Here is a 23,088-nt window from a genome sequence, read left to right on the forward strand (position 1 = left end):
AATAAGTTTTACATTTTTATATGAGTCACCTTCAGGATGAAATAAGTAATTAGGCAGAAGATTTCCTACGAAAAAATAATTTAAGTCTCAAATTTCAAAGGCCTACAAGTGACTACTGACTTCAGTGCAAATTTTCCTAGTGATGCTTCTTAACTTTGCCATTTCTTCAGCTTTAAGCTGGATTTTATTCTCTTCTGAGAGCTTAACCCTCATCCCCACGGGATCATTGTTGCAATTAGTTTGAAAGCTGAGATCTCAAAAGGTTGTGATTGATCCACAAATAAATTCAGGACAGGGACTGATGGTGGAAAGTAATTATATTTTCAAATAAACATTACTCACATGTGTTCAGTGTCTGAAAGGCATCCCTATGTACACAGAGCTGATACATGTAGCACACCATATGATCAGGAGTCCAGACATCATGCCAAATGTATGAGCAACAGCTTGTTAGGAGGAAGATAGTTGCCAAACTTTCTTTGCAAGGTACTTCAGAGTACTCAGTTCCATTAGGATCTCAATATATGGCAAATACAGAAGTCACTGCATTGTCTTTCTTTTAAAGAAATATCTAATGCAGCTTCAAGGCATCTCTTCTGATGTTATCTCAGCATCATGGGTGCTAGTGCATAGTGTGTATGCCCCAGGTTAAGAGGTAGGAACCTACAATACGGCTCCTTCTCACACTAGTTATTGCTCCAGTTCCCAGTAGGCCAACTTTTTCCACAGTACCAGCATTTCCTATGCTATTTTCAATTTACGTTATCACAGGACAAGCAGAAAGGACAAACACCATAGCTACTCCTGCGCCACCAAGGTAATTTTAGAAGAAGCCTGTAAGTATTTAGGTATTACTGGTGATGTTGTTTCATTGATTTTGATAGAATCAGAAGCTTCCACCTTGTTCAGTCACCCTATCATAATGATTTGAAATGTACCATCATAAACCAAAACACACAATGAACTTAAGTAGTACAGTGATGTAAACAGATTTCATTTTTCTAAAAGTCAGACATTAATAACACGTGTTGAGTTTCACTACACAGTTTAGTCAAGCAGCACCAAGCAGGGCAAGAAATATGTAACCTTGAAAGCTCACAGCAGAAGAAAACTCACTCACACCAAGTTCATAGGGTAGAATCCTCCAGAAGGTTCTGTTGCACAAGCCTCACTGAAATGAATGGAAATAGATGTGCTGTTGTGCAAATATCCTTTGTTTCAGTGAGACTTCTGTAGAAAGAAACTTCCATGAGGATTACACTCCTAATGCCTTAAATCCTATTTAATCAGTCCTCACCATACCATGTTTTTGGCATTCATGTGCTTTAGGTTTATTACTTTCATTTGCTTTAAAAATATTTTTTATTATCACATGATAAAAAGAAACGACACAGAAGCATTTAAAAAGCAACTCATGCCTTGGATATTAGAAATGTCACATTTCATGCAGACTTCGGTAAGGAATCTCAAAAGTGCAAATCATATTGAGCACAACTATCAATAGAAGTGCTGGTCTTCCCCACAGGGCAGGAAGAAGTAATCTCCAACTCTGTTACTGACTAAATGCCCTTGAGACTCCATTAGCGGTGGAAGCACTAGATTCATCTCACAGCATAGGACTCCAACTAACATTGTTACGAAAGTGATCTAAATATTGCTGAGTTAGCACTTGTATTGCACTTACCATAAAGGAAGGGGGAGTTTCTATTTAACACATCCAAACGTTGGAGGCACAAATGAGCACATTCCAGAGACTAATCAGTCATTTCAACCCCAAAGCCCTGGACAGAGTTTGCTGGTAAAGAAGAGGCCTGCAACTCAAGTAGGCATTTTGTGCTTTAAACTGGTCTTTAGGATGCTAAGGAAGAGCCCCGCCCTCCCAAAAAACATTTCCCTTTTACAAGAAGCCATTCCTTTATTTTTATTTTTCACCTGCCACTTAGGCTTTTTAGCTAAAAGCAAAGCCAACCTCAAGCATCCATTTACAGGCACGCTTTTCCTGTAAGGGTTTCTCCATTACAGGCCCCTTTCCTATTTTGGGGAAGTAATGCAACAGGAAAAAACAGGTGCCATTTGGTCAAAGTTTAGTGATACTGTCAGCTAAAATGCAGCACGGCAAAATGTCATTAATTGAGCTGGAGTCATTAATATCATTGCACTAAAATGTATTTTGATGAACTGCATACTCCCAATCATTCATTTAATTCTTGCTCCAGAAGGAGTGTGCCCACCGTTGTTTAAAAATAGTTATTTTTGTATTTAAAAAAAAAATGTAGCTGGGAACCAAGGGAGAAGGCGCATCTCATCAACCCAAAGAACTAAACTAGACAGCAAAAACATGCAGTTAGAAGGAACTTAAATCTTGCATGGCCTCCTAGGTATTCACAGTAATCTTAGTAAACAGACATTCATATCTTCAGACACACAGTCTGACTTCAGTCCAACACGTCATGCTCATATAAGCAAAACCTGCATTTCCAGCTGCACTTCTCTTTGTAGTCCACAGTTTGGTCTGCCTATCCTCTCAGCGATGGCTGAAGAATCCCCTTTTCAATGAGATGAGTCTTCAGAGTTTTGTAGACATTTAACTGCTGCTCTGGCTGAAGCACCAACAGCTGTTGTAGGAGCTTGCTGGGATTGGGGCCTCTGGCATTAAATTGAAGGAGACAAAGTATCAATCTGCAATACCACTTGTGATCAAATGTTTGCTTACAAAGAGCTCATCCAAATGAATTTTTGCTCTACTGGGGACAGTACAGCATCAAAAGCATGCCGACCAGAACATACGCAAACACCTTAATGAGGTCACAGAAATTCAACATGAATAACCAGATCTACTGAGAGACACATTTCCTCATTATGAGCATCCACCCAAGCACTCATTACTATAGGGAGGGAAATTTAAGAATGTCAGAACAAAACAAGGTGATTCTTCTTTTATAACCTACCAGTCACAAAAACTGGTTCTGCAGTACAGCAGGATAAGTATTTAATGGTTTTTGTATTGGTATTTGTTTAAAAAACAATAAAAATTTTAAAAAAAAAAAGTTCTGTATGTGAGGAAATATGAAATGCTGCACCACTACAGCCTTGGGGCCCTATTATTTCCCCTCGCATAATCCCATTAACGCACCTATACCTTTGCATCTGAGTCCCCAGCAACTCAGAACAGTAATGTCAGGTACAAGGAAGATAACCAATTGGCACTGGCACTTTCTAAGAGGTTTTAACACACATAACAATGTAGATACTGGGACAAGCAACCACAACTCTGTCCTGACATGCATCTAATGTAAGCTTCTATTAAGTTAAAGGAACCATTCATATTGCTACCCATCCATGATTTCCATCTGAAGCCATTTCCTAAGCCCCAAGACAATGAGCTCTCTTCTGTTATGAGCCAGTTAAATGACTGAGCACTTTTCAAAGGCAGCACCACATAGAGCAGGTTACAGTAGTATCTGAAATGAAGACTCATGTAACGACTTCATGTCAATTCTCTACAATGAATTATTAACAGAGAAATACCTTATGAAACTGGTGATATAGACATGAACAAATGTAGACATCAGATACTGACAGTCGCAACGATCCATTATTCCGCCATGGCCAGGAATGGTGTCAGCAAAATCCTTTAGAAAAAAAGGAAACTCAATTTATTGTTTGAAGATAGCTGTCCTAATTAATACTTATATATTTAATGTAACACTTTTAAACTGCTTTTAAATAAATTTATCAGTTATATTTAAGTTACAGATGCAACATTTAGTCAATTAATCCATAGCAATTTTTTTTCAATTTAAAAAGGTACCCCAAGGTAACTGGGGCAGCAGATTTCTATTTCTACATGTACTTACAAAAGCGACGCAGAAGTCTTGGTACAGGGAAGATTCATACGTCCAGATTCATACACACCTTGATTTTGAAAGCCCTTTTGAATCCACTAGCAAAGAAGCCTCCGAATGGTCCAATTAAGGATGCAAATGTTGACAAAGCAATGCTGTGCATCTGGAACGGGCACAAATTCACTGTTTCCTACAAGAAATTATGGTCATTAATTTTTCTTATTTTCCTTATAAGAAACATAAGTTTTCTCCATATCTACAGACCCCCTCAAGAACAACCTGGAGCATTAAATGCTAAAGGATGGGCACCTTACTCAAGAAACCAGACCAGCTTTACCTCTTCCTCATCTTGACCCCATCAGTGAGAGAAGAATATCCAGCCTTCTCAGACCAGCCCTGTCTTTGGTGTGAGATCGGGTTCGAGCAAAGTTCCAGAGAGGTCTGTACTATAGCTGTCAACTTTCCCCTTTTCTTGCACGGAATCCTATTCAGAATAAGGGGATTTCCCTTTTAAAAGGGGGAAAGTATGACAGCTATGGCCTCCCTCTCATTTTCTTCTTTTCTTAAAATTAATTTCTCCCTGTCTCTCCCCCCTAGTTATGGACCGGCAAGGGACATCAGAAAAAGTTGTTGGGTAAACAGCTGTAGGTTTAGACACATGGGGGAGCTTTCCTGGCTGCCATCTTCTGCAGAGAGGCACAAAGTAGGTATAGAGCAAACCACATTGGGCCATTTCCTTCTGGAAGACAATGAATGATTAGAAGAAGGCAGGTGGATTGGCCTGGCCTGCCTATTTCTACACAGCAGCACAAAGCAGGAGTCACTTCAGGCAGCTCAAGTAGATTTGTTCCCTCCTCCTCACGCAGGAAGAGGAGAGAATTAAAAGCTGCAATTTTACTTGCTCCAAAGGAAGAAGTGAGAGAGAATTGGGCTTTTTAAAAAAAGCATTTCATTCAGAATGCCAACTTTGAAAGATTCAGCTTTGCCTTAAAGATTTTGCTTTACTTACCCTTCCCAGTAGAACCTGAAGCAAAGGTGGTATGGAGTACTTTTGTAACTGGAATAGTTCTGATGGTTCACACTCTGTGTCAAATCTGTTGGTTTCACTGTTGTATTCCACGGGGCATACAAAATACTGATATTGAGCCAGAAGGGTGGCAACCTGAAAAGCACAGTAGGCATCCATAAGATCTTTGTGACAAGTTGAGGGCATCTTGGACTTCTTCAATACAAGAAAAAGGAGCACTGGTCTTACCTGTGATGGGCTCATTGTAGGAGAATAGCCTCCCTCTGGGTTGCTTCTCCCATTCAATCCAAAAGGCAATGTTTAGGCAAATCAAGCTTTAGCTATGCCCTGCATGGGAGAGAGCCCTCCCCCCTACTTTTGAGAGCTTCAAAACTGAGGGGAAGAACTAGTAAGACACAGAAAAAAGCCAAAGGAAAGGAGTTCTGCCCAGTCTCATCTCCAGTCTGAAAAAACTGGGAAGGGTACTCCCTCCCCAAGCAGAGCATAGCAACAGCCTGATATGAACAAGTCCTACCTTCTGGAATGAATGGGAACAACAATCCCAGAGAAGGATATTTCCCTCCATCAAAGGAAAAAACAGTTCACTCCTACTATTGTGTACCTAAGGCACATTTGATAATGTTTCCTGCAGAAATGAGGCTACTGTTGGAATGGTTGCTCCCATGCCACTCCAGGTGATGTGTAGATCTCCATTCTTCTTCTGAGGCCCTACCCACCATCTGAAGTCAGGCAGCTGGTGACTGAATACAGGGTTTTCTTGCCTGTGGCATCCTTTATGTGGAATGCCCTCCCCAGAAAAAGTTTGTCTGGTGCCAAACGCAATGTCTTTTCAGTGCCAGGTAAATGATTATCTTAAAAGTGCATTCTGCCCTAGTCATGACAGAGGATAAGAAAGTCCTGCCTGCTGTTAGGACAGAAGGCAAATCCAGCAGCAGTCGCTCTTTCAAGGTTTCACATCCAGATGGGTGTTGCTCCAATTTATGCAACTAGGCAAAATCCCCCTTTTCCAAGGCTGTCTCTTTTTCCAAGGAGGAGCAAAGGAATTTTACTCCACACCAAACCAGTTTCCCCATCAGCAGCAGGAACAGCTACTCAACTGGGGAGAAGACACTGTTGCTACTGTCTTTAAAACATGAGAGTGTGGCGCTTCGTAATACTTGTAGATACCAATTAGAATCCTGGTATTGAAGATCTGTCGCTGCAAAGGCAGCACCAGCAACCTGTAAATCACATTTTAATAGGGTGAATCGTTTTGAGGATCATTATGGCCGATAAGCATGATACCCTGTATTGTAAAATGCATACAATTTAGCAATGTTTTGTGTAAAGGTAAAGGTAAAGAACCCCTGACAGTTAAGTCCAGTCGCAAATGACTCTGGAGTTGCGGCGCTCATCTCGCTTTACTGGCTGAGGGAGCCAACATTTGTCCGCAGACAGTTTTTCCGGGTCATGTGGTCAGCATGACTAAGCCGACCTTCCGATCGGCAAGCCCTAGGCTCTGTGGTTTAGACCACAGCACCACCCGCGTCCCAATGTTTTGTATACTGATGCTTTATTGTGAAATGCTGGACTTTGCTGACTTATGAGTTACTGCTCTGTGATTTTAGAACTACTGTCCTCATACACCATCCAACGATTCTTATGCTGAAGGGTGGTGTCAGGGACCAAATGAAGAGATGTCTACCCAGGTGGCTAGGGAAGGTGGTATAGTCACATGCCATGCTGTCACTCAACCAGCTCTCTTCTGCTGCAGCAAAGAAAGCTGTCTGTAATTGTGATTACAGTCACATGTCAGCCTGCCACCCACATCTTCTAGACACAAAGTGGTATTCCAAGCCTTAACTTGTCAAGAGCCTGACGCTTGAAAGCTTCAACAGACAGGCCACATTTCAGAGCATTTCACGCCAGCTTCAAATCAAATGCATTGAACAACACAACATTAGTATGAGAAGAGCACATCCACTTACAAGGAATCCAAACACAACTGTGCTAAAGAAACCGCCAATGAAGCCTTCCCAGGTCTTTTTGGGAGACAGCTAATCAGAGAGAGAAATGAAGAAGTTACAACAATTTCTGCATTTCTGCCCAAGCAAAACACACACATAACATAAGCAGAACTTAAATGCTGCTTAGACCTAGTATAATCAGTCGATGCTCCAGCCATCTTTCAAGTGCTGTACTACTTCTAGAGTAGTATGTGTAGATATGTGTATATTATAACAGATAAGAATGCTCACCCTTTACAAAACCTCCATTTTGAATAATTTTTCAAATAAGGTAGTGGGATTGTGTCTGAGGGCAGCAGTGACTTCAAAGACACATTCAAATAGGAGCCTGTAAATTACTAATCCAGATTAAATGTGTCTATGACAAGACGACTGCTAATGCTACTGGGGACTAGGATCATGTTTTCCTGGAAGTAAAAATCTGTGGTTAAGAGTGCCAGAAATAAAATTAATGCACTCTGATCACCAACAAAAGCCAACACTGTAGACCCATCCATAGTCCTATTTTCCCCCCTCTAACAGTAAGAGGTCCTCTGACAAGTTAACGAAACGTTTAAGTATAGAAAATAGCAAGGAATATAACAAAGAAAGCAATCTGTATGTGAATATAAGAAAAATATGAAGAACCCGAGAGCACAACTAGCAAGCCATACTGTAAAATTAGTCAAAATTATAGTTAGCCTAGTTGCTGGGAGGAACAATCTCTTCTAAAATAGCCATAATGTGTTGAAGAAATGTGCAATCAGGATATGTCACATTCTGCAGTTCCCAAGAAAAGTGTTAAACTTCCACAAAGTAAATAGAAGCCAAATATGAGCCAAACCTATAAAAAGTTATTTGATTATTTACTGAACCAAATGTTGTACCTTAATTAACGGAGTTCTCCCAAAGAAGAATCCAAAGATATAAGCAGCAATATCATTGCAAACAACACTTGAGATAGGAACAAGAAACCTGAGTAGTAAAAAAAAAAAAAAGTTTAATACTTTAGAGTCAACCCAGAGGCATTATTATGAAGAACAGTAACTTTGAAAAAAAATTCTGGTCAACTTGCAAGGGCAAATTCATAGGACAGCAACAGCATACTTTTTAAAAATAATTAAAATAACTTAATGCAAATGTTTACAGGATGATCACTTTGAGATGGCTCTGCAATATGAGGAAATTCTGTACACTGTAAATATATGCCAAACATTTTGAAAGTTATGAAATGAATCAGAAAAAATACGTCTGGAAAAGAGATGGACACAGAGTACATGCTTAAAGAGACAAACACTTCCTGTAAATGGAAGAGCTTTATGCCTCTGAAATTAAAATAAATCTAGGCTATGCATCAGCAACCCCCCTCACCACAAATAATTAGATTCATAAGTTATGTTTGGGTCTCTTCTTGCAATAGGAGACCCACTTTCCTCTTCAGTCATAGGCAACTGCTAGACAACAGGAAAACAGAGTGGGAATCCACTAACTGCCTGAATTCATTCAAAGGCTTGTGCTAACCAGTAGAACCATTGAACATAATCTTTAAACTGCTGGCACTCATTCAATATCACAAATTCCCTCAGTTTCAAAAGCAGTTTGCCAAAGAGCTTGGAGGGTTGCTGTTGAACAACCAGAAGTCCCCTTCAGTTCACAGAACTAGTGTCACAATCATTTGGATCATGGTCCTTGCCCATTTGTAAGAAAGAGGGAAACTTTTCCTGAACACAGGGCAATCTCACTCCTCCCCAGCAATGCAATTTACTCAGGATTTAACCATAAAGATAGTGAAATTTACTGAGACATCTGTATGACTTCTTGAGGTATACCCATCCATACTCCTTACAGTTAATTCTCGCCTTTCATCATAATCCTAAAAGCTCTGTAAGAAAGTTTTGCAGTTACTCTGAGACAATGTATTTAGAACTGCCACTTATTTTCTATGACCTACATTCAGCAGTCCTTAATGCTAGTTGAAAATTAGATTACAGTGGTGTTGACCAATATTTTAAGACTACTCGGAGGGTGAAAGTTTCAATTTGGAATTGAATTTTAACCATGTTTGTTTTATTGAATATTCCAGATATTTTAAGGCCTAGACAAGCTCTCATGAAATATCTGCAAACAAACTTGTGAAAGAGAAAACAATTACCAGACCTTAGAAACATACTATATAAACAAATGAGACATATGTATAGATTTGCAAGAATTACTGTCCCCTTACCAGATCATGCCTTCAAACAGATTTTGGATGACAAGATGGGATTGTGTTACAATGATCAGCAAAGTGACATGAGTCCATGCGAACTGTTAACAGTGCAATAACACAACAGTTAGTGACACTACAACAGATCAATACATCTAAATAAAAATGGTAGTTTAGCTAAAGGAGTTGCACAGACATTCTAAGAAATTAGAGGTGTACACAAAGAATTTCACAATCTAATTGTATTAATTTTAAGACAAGACAGTTATAAAAGATTTCTATTAAAACTCCTATAATTTTTTTTCCATTTGGAAATTAAAATACTTTAAAACATGTATCTTAATGGGAATGAGGAAGAACAAAGGTGGAAAATAATAGGATAGTCTGCATATACATATAAGACAATTTAGAATTAGAACATTAAAGATGTTAGTGGCAAAGTTATGGTGATGGCATGCAATATAGTGATGAAAAATTGTCCAGACAGAAGTTAGTTCCTACAAGTTATTGATGAACACAAAGGATCAAAACTACATGACCTGCAGACGTACTAAAGAAGAAGAATCCCTTCTTATAAACAAACTGTGATTTGTCATGTGACAACTCTAGAGAGGTTACATACAATTAAATTACCATTTCAAATGTAGCCAATAATTGGTAGGCAACTAGGGACTAGATGTTAATGCCTGGTTCAAATGAATCCCACTGACTAATATTACCCATATGACTATTCTGACACTTGCATATGTGTACTATGATGTGTGCTTTTTGTGTGTGCTAAGTAGATACTCTCAATTTACATTTACATTCAGCATGGATGCTATACATTTCCAAACTTCTGAAGTCTCTTGTTCTGATCTGTGATGAAGAGTTGTTTTAGCTGTATACACATTTGCACTGCACATATTTGACTATGCACAAAGTACTAGTGCACACTTTTGTAGATCTACATTTGTGTGTTTTTATCACTCAGGACAACTGCAAGCACATCTGTAACCATTCCACAAAGCAGTACTATGTAGAGGCGTTCAAAGACACATGTTGGATTAAAGTGCAGCCACAGAAAAATGCAAAATACTGACAGCCTTCAGGTAAGTCAATAATTTTAAAATAATTCTTGGTTTCTTACTGTTAACTTAGGCAGAGGTGAGAACACAAATGTTAAAGGTTTAATGTGCATTTAAATTTCAAACAATTTTCTTTATGTTCATGCTGAAGATTTTGAATACCCCAACAGTTTTGCTGGTTGAGTGGTATAGAAAATAACAAACTCACTTTTTCCAAAGTGTAGTCAGTCTAGACTGGCAGATTGAATTAAGCCTTATAGCAATAGTCTTCAACAAAGAACCCATAATTACACACTGAGCTGGTTTCAACCCCACTAGGCCATGTGCACAACCTGAAATGGGCCTAAGCAAAACACAAATATTTTATGCACCCTGTTCCTATTCCCACACAACTGGGAAGAGGGGATTCACAAACTTCTACTGCTGCTTTTGGTTAACCACAGCTAGCTATGTCTTCTGGAGCCAGAACATGATTAATATATAACTATGGTTACTTCAAACCATCATTTCAGAAGCTGGTTTGCTTTCAGTTAACCACAGTTTATGTCAACCAGCTTGTTGTTCTTGAAGTGAAATCTATCAAACTCCTCCTCCCAGCCATCTGGGGTGAGAAATAGGAAAAGGAGAAGTGTGAGAGCCCAAAGCTGCATTGGGCACATTTTGGTCCATGCATATCACACGAAACTGTGATTTAGCCTAAACATGTCAACACAGACATTGACAAAGGTTCACTTCCATATCTCAAATCCAGATTTGTATTAACAGTGCAGGTTAATAATTTGTATTTATAAGGCTTTAAAATCTATTTTGGACATTAAACTTCAAAAACAACAAAAAGCAAGTGATTTAATACTGCTAATTGTTTTGACAACAAATTTAGCAGCTAAAGGATTGATACGCACCATGTAAAATTGCAGGCGATAGTGCCTCTTCACCAAGCTCAATACAAACAAACAGAAACCTATGTAAAAAAAAAAAAAAAACAGAAAACAGGTGCATGTTTTCCAGCCTTTCAGTGAACAGAAGCTAGCCAGTTGCATTGTCGGGCTTGCCCTCTCCACTTTGGTATCCAATTGTATCAGTCTTAACCTTCATGCTATAACTGTAAATACTACTGTTTTCTTTAGAGATTAACATTTTTTCCATTGTACCTCCTGATTATAGGACCAATTTAAGCAGTGCATTGAACAAGATTGTCCAGATTCTTATATCAATGTACTGTAAGGAAACTAATGGCAAGGACTCAGTTTCCAAAGCTCCCACTGTTCATTTCAACTGTAAGCATAGTTTTTGTACTCAGAAGCCAAATATTTAAAATTATAATTGCAGATGAGTCTTTAATGACTGATTTGGGGGTGGGGAAGCAAGCCCTAAGATTTATAGATTGCCTTTCAACAGAAGCCCCAAGGCACTTAAAACTCAACATGCAACCTCCCAACAAAGACAATACGAACAGCTAAAAGCCTGAAAAATCACCCTAGGAGCTGAATGTTCCAACTGGCAAATGCCTAATGGATAGGAGTACCTTCAATGCTCTCTTAAAAAGCAGTGTATAGAGGAAGCCTGGCAGGGTTCTCATAGCAACATGCTGCAATAATTGTAAGTACTACCCCTGAGAACGTGTATGTATTATGCATTATTACAAATCTGACTTCCTGCACACAAGCAGGGTGTGAGGCTTCTTACTAAGGATGGGCCAATTTCAGTTTCTTATTTTTCAAATCTTAAATTCAGTTTGCCATATCTCTGCATCAATTTGTAATTTTTTATAAATCTTTATTTCCCCTAATATAATGTGTACCTTTTTTGCTTGGAGAACTGCAGGACAAAATTCAAAGAACTGTGAGTTTTGAACGATGGCTGTGTTTTGCTTTTATACTGCTTTGGGAAGTACCAATTATGAAAGTTCACATTAAAATGTGAACCATAACTAATATCTACCCTGCCCCAAGTTATTGCTGTATATAATAAGGTCTGCATCCAACAGATCATTTTTCATACTTGATAGCTTTCAAGGAACACTAATGCACAGCCATTTGAGAAAAGCAAAAAATGGCTGGTAACCTCCAAGCACAAATTTCAAATTTGGGCATGTCACATGTACAGTGGTGCCCCGCTAGACGAAAATAATTCGTCCCGCGAAAATTTTCGTCTAGCGGGGTTTTCGTCTTGCGGAGCGGCAATGGGAGCCGCGCTCCGCAAAAACGGAAAAAAAAAGACGAAATTTTTTCGTCTTGCGAGGCAGCCCCATAGACTTTTTCGTCTAGCGGGGCAGCCTCCCGCTAGACGAATGCTTTCGTCTAGCGAGTTTTTCGTCTAGCGAAGCATTCGTCTAGCGGGGTACCACTGTACTCTGTCTGGTGCCTGCCTTTATTAAAAATGCAATACCAATGAGATAATCATTATATGCCCTCCCTTGTGTTTGACAACAAATTAGATAAGGCAGCACCACTCCCCTGATAATTTCATCTACATGTAGGTTTTAAAAGAAAGGGGGCACAAAAGTGCAGCCTCAGCAATTGTTTCACAGTTATGAAAATCCTTTCCTTGGATGGCAACATCTTCTGGAAGTGTTATTTGGTTTATATAAAGTATGGCCCAACCTCGGTATTGTATAATCTACCAATAAAAAACAAACAGCCCACAGCTTCCTATACAAGGGCCACATGACTGGGACTGATGGAGCTGTAGTCTGCAACACCTGGAGAGCATGTTGGAATGTCTTGACCTAGAACTTTCATGGCCCACCAACAAGCATTATATTTTCAAAGCAAGAATACACACTTTGGATTGCTTAATAGTTGCAATACAATTAGCTATTAAGTGATACTAATTATGCATTCTTGCTTAACAACATTAAGTGCCACTCCAGATTCTATGCAAGGATATCCATTCCCAAACTTATCCAACACTGAAGCTATTCATTAAAAATAATTCTGGAGCTATGACATGGGAGATGACTGCCAAAATGCCTTTACCAAGTTACTCAGTGTTTGCTGCAACCCATGAGTGTGGTTTTCAAAGGTTGCATATAGTTAATTCTGTAATTTCTGTGCACACTCTCTCTTTGTCTATTAGGGAGAACACTGGAATCTGACATCAAGTAGTAAATAACTGCAATGGCAACTAACAAGTTGGACCAAGTTACCTGCGAGATAAAGTGTAAAAGATATAAACCGGTGATAGCGAATTAGGAACTGAAGTTGCTCTCTTCTTTGAACAAATGTGGCAAAGTAATCTGCTACAGTCTCTCCATAAAAGAAGTAGTTCACACACAGCAAGAATACCTGCAACATATAAAGCAACTTGAGATACTTTCTAAGAAGGGAGCTCCTTTTTTTCTCTTCATACCGTTATATCTTTAAAGATGAAAATATCAATGTAAGAAAACTCTAACATTTTGCATATTTAGGAGTCTTCCAATGGAGGCTCGTCTAAGCAAGCAGATACAACATGATTTGGAGGGGTATTTTGCAGGGAATACCAAAAATTTAATCGTTTTAAATCGTTACATTTCTTTTAACTGTCCATTATTGAAGCATTTGATGTCTCACTTATTTTAATTCAAGTACTGTATAGAAGTGAAGCACCACAAAGCCAGCAGTTAGAAGCAGTCAGTAAATCCTCAGCCTGTGATTCCACTAGTGACTAGAAAGTCATCCCTATGAATGTAATGGGGAAAGACTGGAAACAGCTAGAGCCGAAATTTCCAGTTGTTACTTACCAGCTCAGTGTTCGAAACCACGGCAACTCATAAGAACGATAGACTCTGTAGCCTATAGTGATGATTTCATGGAAACACTTTACTTGTATGCTCATGACCTGAAATTAAGGTAAAAGGTGAATGGGATTCCAAATTTTAATACAGGATAGAAATGCATCATATTCACATGCTGCTGTTCCTGGATAGTTTGAACTGGAAGCTAATCTTATGTGAGTCAAAGTATTTTGATATGGCATAGCTCATTTCATAGATGCCTTTAGCAGGCTCATAGGCACTCAAAATTCAGTGCACAGGCTTCCTGATTCATACAACTTCAAGGGAAACTCTCAGCGCACATTACGTTGTGTATAAATATTGCCTGTGTTCAATATTGCTCCAAATGGGGAAGAACAGAGAGAGGGGGGATTTACTTGGCATTTCAGATTTCAACTACAAGTTTCCAGCTTCTACATCTCAATTGGAACTGCAAGTAGTGCTGGATTATAAAAGCAAAGGAGACTTTCAGTCTATATGGCTTGCTACTCAATTAACCTGGGTTTCAGAATGGACAAATCGAGAAAAGGCAGACTGAAGTGATTAACAAATTAGTTTTCATTTATGCTAAAACAAAGCAAATAAATTTTAACAGTTCAGGAAACTTACAAGCAACATCAGCATAAATGATCCCATGTAAATCAGCGAAAAAGCTGCAATCATAGCTAAAGTTAAAATCCCACGAATCCACCAATTCTTCCATCTGCAAAAGAAAAAAATCCATAAGGTTACAACTACCTGCCACTTCATAACAAGAGTAACAAAGTTAAGTATTAAGCTACATTAACTCTCAGCAACTGAGCAAAGGAATAGTGATGAGTCTAATGTAACTTTTTCATGTTTGAAACCAAATTCAATGTCCAGGTCAGAACACCACTGACAATGTGATCTGTTTAATTAGAAATAAGTCCCACTAGGTTCAATGAGGTTCAATAAGTCTGGCACCTATAAATTCATAACACTAGGAAGAGATAATGAGATAAAAACAGTAGACCATTTTTTAGAATAATTGTCTCCATTAAAATGGCTCCCTTAATGCATCTCCAAGCAACTAATTCCAAGAACAAAGCTTTAGCTTGCATACAATCTGCTTAATTTATTTCACAGTAATATTTTCAGTTTTATTTTTCCATACCTGGAAGACAAGCCAGAAAGGGCCTTCTTTAAAATTTCTGGAGTGCGGTCTGTTGGTGGAACAACTTCAGGAATGTCTGAATCGGTCCTGAGGTCTAGCTCTGCAAATCTATCTTCTCCATCTACATCCTAAAACAAAGCACATGATGCAAATACGCTTAAGAAGCTAAGAAAACACATACACCAGCATATTGTTTCAACATTCAACATTGTGAACAAAATTATCTTTGCAGATACAGCTTTTCAAAAACCAATAAGAAAGCTTTTTTAAAAAAATTATGGAAAGTAAGATCCCGCCAAACTCAATGTGCTTTAACACTGGAAGAAGTCATCACCTTCCACACAACAATTGTTGTTGTTCAGTCGTTCAGTCGTGTCCGACTCTTTGTGACCCCATGGACCAGAGCACGCCAGGCACGCCTATCCTTCACTGCCTCTCGCAGTTTGGCCAAACTCATGTTAGAAGCTTCGAGAACACTGTCCAACCATCTCATCAATAGATTTAACAAATTGTACTCCCTATCCTTATTTGAGCTGACAAGGTACTGTATCAACGTGAGAACACAGAAAAGAAATGAGAGAACATTTTGGTCAGCTTTTTTGAGGCATGCATCATACTCAGCAGTTCAGTATATTTGTATTAACATTTTGGTCAAAATAATCCATGTCCTCCTTTCCTATTTTGATTCTTTTTATTTTGTTAGTGTGTTACTTTAATTGCATTGTTCAAAACAGCAATTAATTCAAAAATTGTAAAATAAAAATAAAAAAGACAGGATAGAAATCATACCTGTACTCATACATCACAGGGGTGGGGGAAATGTTCTTGACTGGGCACCAATAAATTTGATGCTGGTGCCTAAGAATGTGAGATGTTTTCCATCCTTGGCTCTTTCTACCTTCACTGCCATATCATTTATCAAAGATAAATAGGAATTAATTTCATTATGCATGAACACTGTATCTTACAACTGCCGATCAGAGCACAGTATGAATAGTCATTCTGAAAGACTTAGTAGTGTCAGCTAAAAAAAAAAAGCAAGAGAGGAAATCCAAATCTGCTGGGAGGAGTTTAATAGGAATCACAAGATTTTAAGGATAGTTATCAGCTGAAAGAAATTTGTTGTAAAATAAAACAGGAAAGGGAGCGGAGAGGTTTTTCTTCTTAACAAGAAAATGGGCAGTATTTTCTTCTCCTATTTTCACTATGGACTTGAACTAAACTTTGGCAGGCTGGAGCCTGCAGATTGGAGCACGCTTAAGGGCAGCACTGAGGATAGGGACTGGTCCCCAGCCCACAAGGCTATCTTGTGACGGTGGGGCACCCAAGAGGCAAAATCATTAAGGGTTATATAGGCAACTCCCCACTTATGTGGGGCTACCTTCTGGCCCTGTGCGCATAAGTGAAATAAAGTGGGGAGCACCCACTAAACATCCTTTAAATGCCCTCTCTGCCACTCTCATTTCAATCCATACAAAAAACTGTATCCAAAAATATCCACAACTAAAATTGAAGCTCTGGGGTCGGCAGGAGGATGTGCAGAAAAGCTGCTGCTGCTGCTGCTGCTGCTGCTCTGCTGCTGCTGCTGCCTGCACTACCCCACACATCAGCTGTTTGGCAGGGCGGCTGAGCAGCCTAAACAAAGCTTCCTCTGCCCTTGCAGACATCCTCTTTGGGCTCTGGGGAGGGTCTCCTCGCAGGCCATAAGGATGCCTGTACTGTAAATATGTAAAGCTCAAATGCAATTCTGTTAAACAAAGAGACACCACAAGAGTTGGAAGCAGTTTAAAAGAGGCAACATTGTTTACAGTGTTTAGACATCCTAGAGTTGGGGGGGGGGTCGTAACTCATTTCTTCCATTTCTGAATATTGCAGGTTGGTACTCCATATAACGAAGAATATTAGGATTTAGTAGTCTCTCTCTTGAAGAGACTGTACCCAAAATCCACAATGTTTTTTAAATGTCCTAAAATGTGACAAAGACAGCAGACCTTCTCACAGAATACTTGCATGGCTACAGAAAACCAAACCATTCTCCACAATTTCAGCAGCTAAATCAAATCCAACCAATAATTTGTGAAATATTTTAGTAATATTATTGTTCAAATAATCCACCTGCCACTCTACAATTATCTGAGCTACATTCCAAAACCGAATGAGAACTTTTAGTTTAAGCTTCTGCTTGATTATTTTAGACTGAATTTTTTGAGGTCACAATGCTGTTGCTATCTTAGCTGTTTGCGTCAATTTTTTTCCTTGTACCACAGCATACCTCTAGTTTCCAGATGCATCACAAAGCCAGAGATTGGAAGTTTGGATTCTGAAAGCAACTGCCCTAGTTTAAAGTTCCAAGTATTTACTTATTCCAGAGGGGTAGCCTGTAGAACAAAGAGTCTTGCTGTGGCTCCTTCAAGACTAACAAATATATTGTTACATAAGAACTAGAACCCACTTCATGAAATGTTCATATATCTCAACTGAAATATAGTCCACCTAAGCTTACGCCATAATACATCTGTTAGAATTTAAAGGGTGTCACATATAAGTAACTTCCTAGTTTATTCCAGGGTTCTAGTTATGCCCTTCTCAAGTACAGTTAGCTGTCATACAGCCCAATGCTATGAATATTTACTCCAAGTGAACTCTCAGTGAGTTCAGCTACGTTTACAAATAAGGAAAGCATGCACAGGGTTGAAACTTGAACTACTTTATGACTTTGATCATTCTAGAAAGCTGGAAGGTTTAAGGCAGGCATGGGCAAACTCGGCCCTCCAGATGTTTTGGGACTACAATTCCCATCATCCCTGACCACTGGTCCTGCTAGCTAGGGATGATGGGAGTTGTAGTCCCAAAACATCTGGAGGACTGAGTTTGCCTATGCCTGGTTTAAGGACATAAGATACTCCTTCAACAGCCAGTGGAGTACTATTAAAAAGTATGCTAGGGCTATTAAAACTTCCAATTCGAAGTTTAGAAAACTATGAGGCACTTTTCATTTTTATAGAGAAATTTGGTAATAGTACAGTTCCAAATAGTACGAGCCAGGAATCCCTGGTTCAAATTTCACCTTAGGCACAAACTCACTAGGCAGACTTGAGCAAACTACTATTCTTTATCACCTCAAGTCCTCATCTGCAACATGCAGCTAACACTAGCCTATTTTAAAGGGCTGCTATATGGAAAAGGTAGCATACAAATAAAATGACTATGAATGCATATTGATATACCGGTACATGTGAAATGCTTTGAACACTAAGGGTGACAGCCAACTGTACCCATCTGTGAGTGGAACGCACTGCAGGGGGAAGGGGAGGAAGTGAAAATCACCTCACATAATGTTGCATGTCACTCCATGTGCTGTATAAATTGTTAGTATTATTAGTTTAAGCTTTCCATGCAGTATGGCTTACTTGCATGAGTCATCTGGATTTCTTACCCTGCAGAGGAGGCACTTGTGGCATGGTACATTTTGCTCACTTGTGCCTGATGCTGTGGCACCCTGCAGTATAGTATGTGGCAGAATGCAAAATAATATGTTAGGAGCGTTTTAAGTGTGCAGAGCCCTGTTTTGGTGCTGTGCCACCATTTTTCTTGCCTCTGCTGCTCTCAGCCCCATCACCTTTCCCTCACTTACGTCACAACCTGATAGAAGGTGGAGTCCAAGACATGTGGAGGGCACTAGTTTGGGGAGGGCTGCCTTATTTTATGTCCCATTGTTTCCCCATAAGCTGCCACTGTTCATGGAACACTCTCCGCAGGGAGGCTCGCGTGGTGCCATCGTTTTATATATTTAGGCACCAGGCAAAAACTTTATAACCAGGCCTTTAACAATTAAGTCTGAATATAATTAAAAGAGTCCCTGATCAGGGGCAGAGGGCATATTGTGTGACTAAAACTCCAGATTTAACTCCCAGCCCTACTACTTCCAAGAATTTGAAGAGCTGCACACTGCCAGGCTCATAGGTTTAAGATAACTTATTTATGCAAAATAAAGCAAGACATTGCAATGGATTATAATAAGTAGCATGTAAATATTTCCGTTGTCTTTCCTTCATACAAACTGGAATGGTAAGCCCTTCTAAGTACAAATTGTACCTCCACATCTAACACTGTCACAATTTTAGAGTTGGGCAGCAACATTTAGCTTTTTTATTCCATTGGGATGTCATTTGTTAGCTGCTTGCTCATTAAACAAGGGATTCCTAGCAGTCAATGGCAAACCCATTGACGAGGCGAGTTTCTGAAGGACTCCATTCCACTGTAGAACAGCTCTTAGCTGTAGTCCAACAATTGGGGTTGGGGACATAGCTAGCAACTCTGACTGAAAATGGATCGGGGTGAAATGGTCCCAGCTGCTGCAACCTAAATGCTCACAGTATCTCTCTCCCCACTGCCACACCAAGTCAGCACAACAGAAAGGAACAGCCCTGATCCTGAGCATCATAGTCCCTTGTCCTAATCTGTTGGGGGCCGGCTGTGACTGCATAGTAATTCTGGGGGAAGGTGCTCTGCACATGCTCAGATACAGGGCATGCCTTTCAATTCTGAGAGAGTACTGGCCCACCTCCTGACACACCTAGGCTACATTCCTCCATATCTCCCACCCCTACCTCTACCTCTGGTGGCCAGAAGCCCCTGGCCTGGGCAAGGCTACCCTTACTCAACAGAGCTCTTAGCAGGTAGCTCACCCATGTGAGCCCCTCAGAGGACCTTTAAGTGGCAGCAAGAAAGAGAAGCGGGGAGAAACCAGACCATTGTCAGAGGAGCCACTGATGACAACAAGGTTGGCAGCTTCCACTATAATAATTTAATAATAATAATTTATTATTTATACCCCGCCCATCTGGCTGGGTTTCCACCAGCAATTCCCTTCCAGGAAATCCCTTCCACTAGGAATCCCTTGTTTAATGAGCAAGCAGCTAACAAATGACATCTCAACAGAATGAAAAAGCTAAGTGTTGCTGCTCAACTCTAAAATTGTGACAGTGTCAGATGTGGAGATACACATCTGTACTTAGAAGGGCTTACCACTGCGTTTCCGCAGCCACTAGGGCACCCACAGCTCATTTTCTTCTTCTGCCACAGGTCAAAAGTGCCTGTGGTGCTCATAGACTTTAAGACTGATGATTCCATTGGTTACATGTCGGGATTTCCCCCGGATGCTTTTGATTGATTTTTAATGTCGTTATCCTTGTCTGCGGTGGTGAAAGCCCACAGGAAGAAACCCAGGATTTTAAAGTGCACTAACAGCATGTTTTTCACAACCCTACCCAAAGGCAGGAGGAAAGGGCAGAAGCTCACGCTCCTTCTAACTCAAGCTCATATATTTGTTGTTGTTTTTAAAACTACTCCAAGAAGCAATTCTTGAAGGTTGCGAGACTCTACAGAACAACTTTCAACAGGTGTTTGAACTAGGAGAAGTTAGCATCCCCTTCAGGAACACCAATAAGCATACAAGATTCTCGCTTAGTTCATGGAAGATGCCAAAAATGCAGTAATAAAGAGGCTGACCAGTTTACTGCATGTCTAGTTATCTCAAGCAGCAGATTTGATAGCAAGCCTATTAGCTTGTTAGCTTGGCTATACCACTTCAGACTGCACATAAGGCAACAGGAGATGCATCAAAGGATCAGGGATTGCCAGACCAGTGTTACAGAGATTATGGCGCCAATGAAGGACTTTGCTGCCCCCAGGATGCAGTGTGCTCATTCCAACATCAGGCGTACATGCAAACAAGTTTACAAAAAAGTTAACACACAATTACCGTAAGGTTTTGTTTATGATAGATGAAGGTTCTTGTGTTGGAGAGTGGTGGGTAACGTCAAACAGGGGTCGCCAACCTTTTCTGACCAGCAGTCAAAAAGTGGTGCGGCAGTGGTCAGAAAATGGCTGCCATGACAGGCATGGCATAATACAAAATTCGAGAGAGTATAGTCACTGCTACTTCTTTCCACCACCACCACCACCACCACCACCACCCCCTGCCCCATGGACCTGGGACTGCAGAACTGAAAGGCAGGATAATCTGCCTTCTGTCATCAGGCATGAGACCAAGAGCCATGAGGAAGCTGCTCCCTATGCATCCCAAGAAGATCATTATGGCAAGGAGCAGAGCATCTTGGCCCCATTCACTAGCCAGAAACAGAACAGCTACAGCGAACCTGTATTCCCCCCACCTCACACCACCCCCTGAAAGAACACTCTGCTCTAACTGTCAGTTGCCCTGGAGATGTAGAAAAAAAGCAAGGGGAAAGGCAACTCCAACCCCCCTTCAGCCAAATGAACAAGAACAAGCAACTGCTATTCAAGCAAGAACACCAGTAAGGGAAGATCAACCCAATACAGGAAGATTAGCCTGACTGATACCATTTTGTTTCATCTTTGAAGAAGTTATCTTATTCTACCTTTTCCTTCCAGTCCCCTTCTCTTGTATGCCTTCTGTTTTAAGTTTATGAGCTGGAAAACAGGATCCATTTCTCTCTCTCTTTTTCCATCACTTCCTGAAGTTAGAAAGTTTGAAAAACTGGCCTGCTTGCTCAGCAGCCTAAAACAATTGAGTTTACTGACAATATCACTACAAAAATTGTACCCCGATAACCCCGATGACTCTAAATCATATCAAAAGGCAAAATTAAACAATAGTTCCCCCCCTTTCATTTCCAAGTTCTGCTAGAATTTAAAAGGTAAAAAACCTGGGCTCACCCATTTCCATTTCTTTCCTAGCACTAAAAGAATGGTGCATTTTTTGGCAAAGCATACATACACAGTCTAGACATATTTAAAATCTTGGCATTATTATTTCATTAAGATGCCTCTATTATGCTTTATATAGTGTCAGCTTTAATATTTAGTCATAGGAATGACATATACTGTACTTCTAAAAGCCTAAGGTTCAGTATTTAAAATCACATACAGTTTATGTAAGGCAGAAACACAACTGCTAATGAATTGTTTCATCCCCTCTGCCTAAGGGCACAAAACCAATGCACAGATATCCATGAAAGGGGGGTTGTTTTTAAGCGAACAACAACAGCTTCTCCTCTTGAAATATTATATCTGAACCCAGAGTCAAATGTCAGTTAGAAAACCATAAATATATAAGCTGACATGGGTGTCGAAACAACCTAACAAGAACAAATTCAGCAGTTTATTTTTTACTTCCTTCCAATGCACAGGGTCAATGTATTAGTGAACCAGCTGTTTACATCCTATAGCTAGTGAAAACGTAGAACAAGGGGAGGAGTGATGCAAAGAACAACCTTCTGCACAGAGTGCAAACTGCAGGTAGAGAGAACGGCCTCTTACCGCAGAACTGGAACGGTGCACAATATCCACATTTTAAAGCTTTACCAATTCACCTTGAATACTCTCAACCTTGTTAAGAAATGAACATTTTAAAAATGCAGAGGTGTGGGGAAGGGGAATGACTTTCATTTTCCCACACCTTCACCGCAGGATAAAGGACAGTCAAGTGTCACTGACACGGAAGAGTGACTTCCTAAGAGAGAGGTGAAGAAAGCAAACACCTGCCCCAAATTTCATTACTCAAGCATATCCCCAGAGGTGAAATGATAACCGAGTGAAAGAGGAGACAGCAAAGAAGTGTCTCCCTTTCGAATCTTAATACTCCTTGGGGAACAAGAACTGCTTACATCATACCCCAAGCAGAAAGGGTGGTGGAATCTGCTTGGAGGAAATGGTATGCAAAGTATCCTCCTCGGAAACTGACAGGGCTCATACCTTCTATGTCCCCATACCTGGAAGCAGGTAAAACAAAAAAGAGGCCCATTCAACCTTACCTTGTCAATTAGGTTTGCAGTTTCATGATCTCCACCAGCTCCTCTCCTCCTCAGCTCCGACATTTCCCTGGTGTAAGGGTAATAAAACAGCAGCAGGAGCAGGAAGCAGAATGTGTGTGTGTGTGTGTGTGTGTGTGTGTGCAGGGGACAAGCCTACGTAATAATAATGGGGACAATCACAGGCTTTAATTGCAAAAGCCTAGGCCTCTGGAACCCTTCTACATCCCAGCTAGCTCCTTGCAAGAAACCAGAACTGGGGAAAAACAA

The 23,088-nt window shown here is 40.1% G+C and overlaps 1 protein-coding gene across 1 annotated transcript; it reads right to left on the reverse strand.

Annotated features, from left to right (window-relative positions):
* Window positions 1–2,264: 2,264 nt before the first annotated feature.
* Window positions 2,265–23,088, reverse strand: CDS1 (CDP-diacylglycerol synthase 1). The gene is given in 13 exon segments (XM_033160694.1): window positions 2,265–2,646; window positions 3,529–3,632; window positions 3,916–4,035; window positions 4,855–5,007; window positions 6,840–6,908; window positions 7,745–7,832; window positions 9,082–9,164; window positions 11,033–11,091; window positions 13,279–13,417; window positions 13,851–13,952; window positions 14,497–14,590; window positions 15,023–15,150; window positions 22,822–23,088. Coding segments are annotated over 13 exon segments (1,332 nt in total). The 5' UTR covers window positions 22,885–23,088; the 3' UTR covers window positions 2,265–2,516.

This window comes from Lacerta agilis, chromosome 9, assembly GCF_009819535.1.
Source record: "Lacerta agilis isolate rLacAgi1 chromosome 9, rLacAgi1.pri, whole genome shotgun sequence".
NCBI classification, from domain to species: domain Eukaryota; kingdom Metazoa; phylum Chordata; class Lepidosauria; order Squamata; family Lacertidae; genus Lacerta; species Lacerta agilis.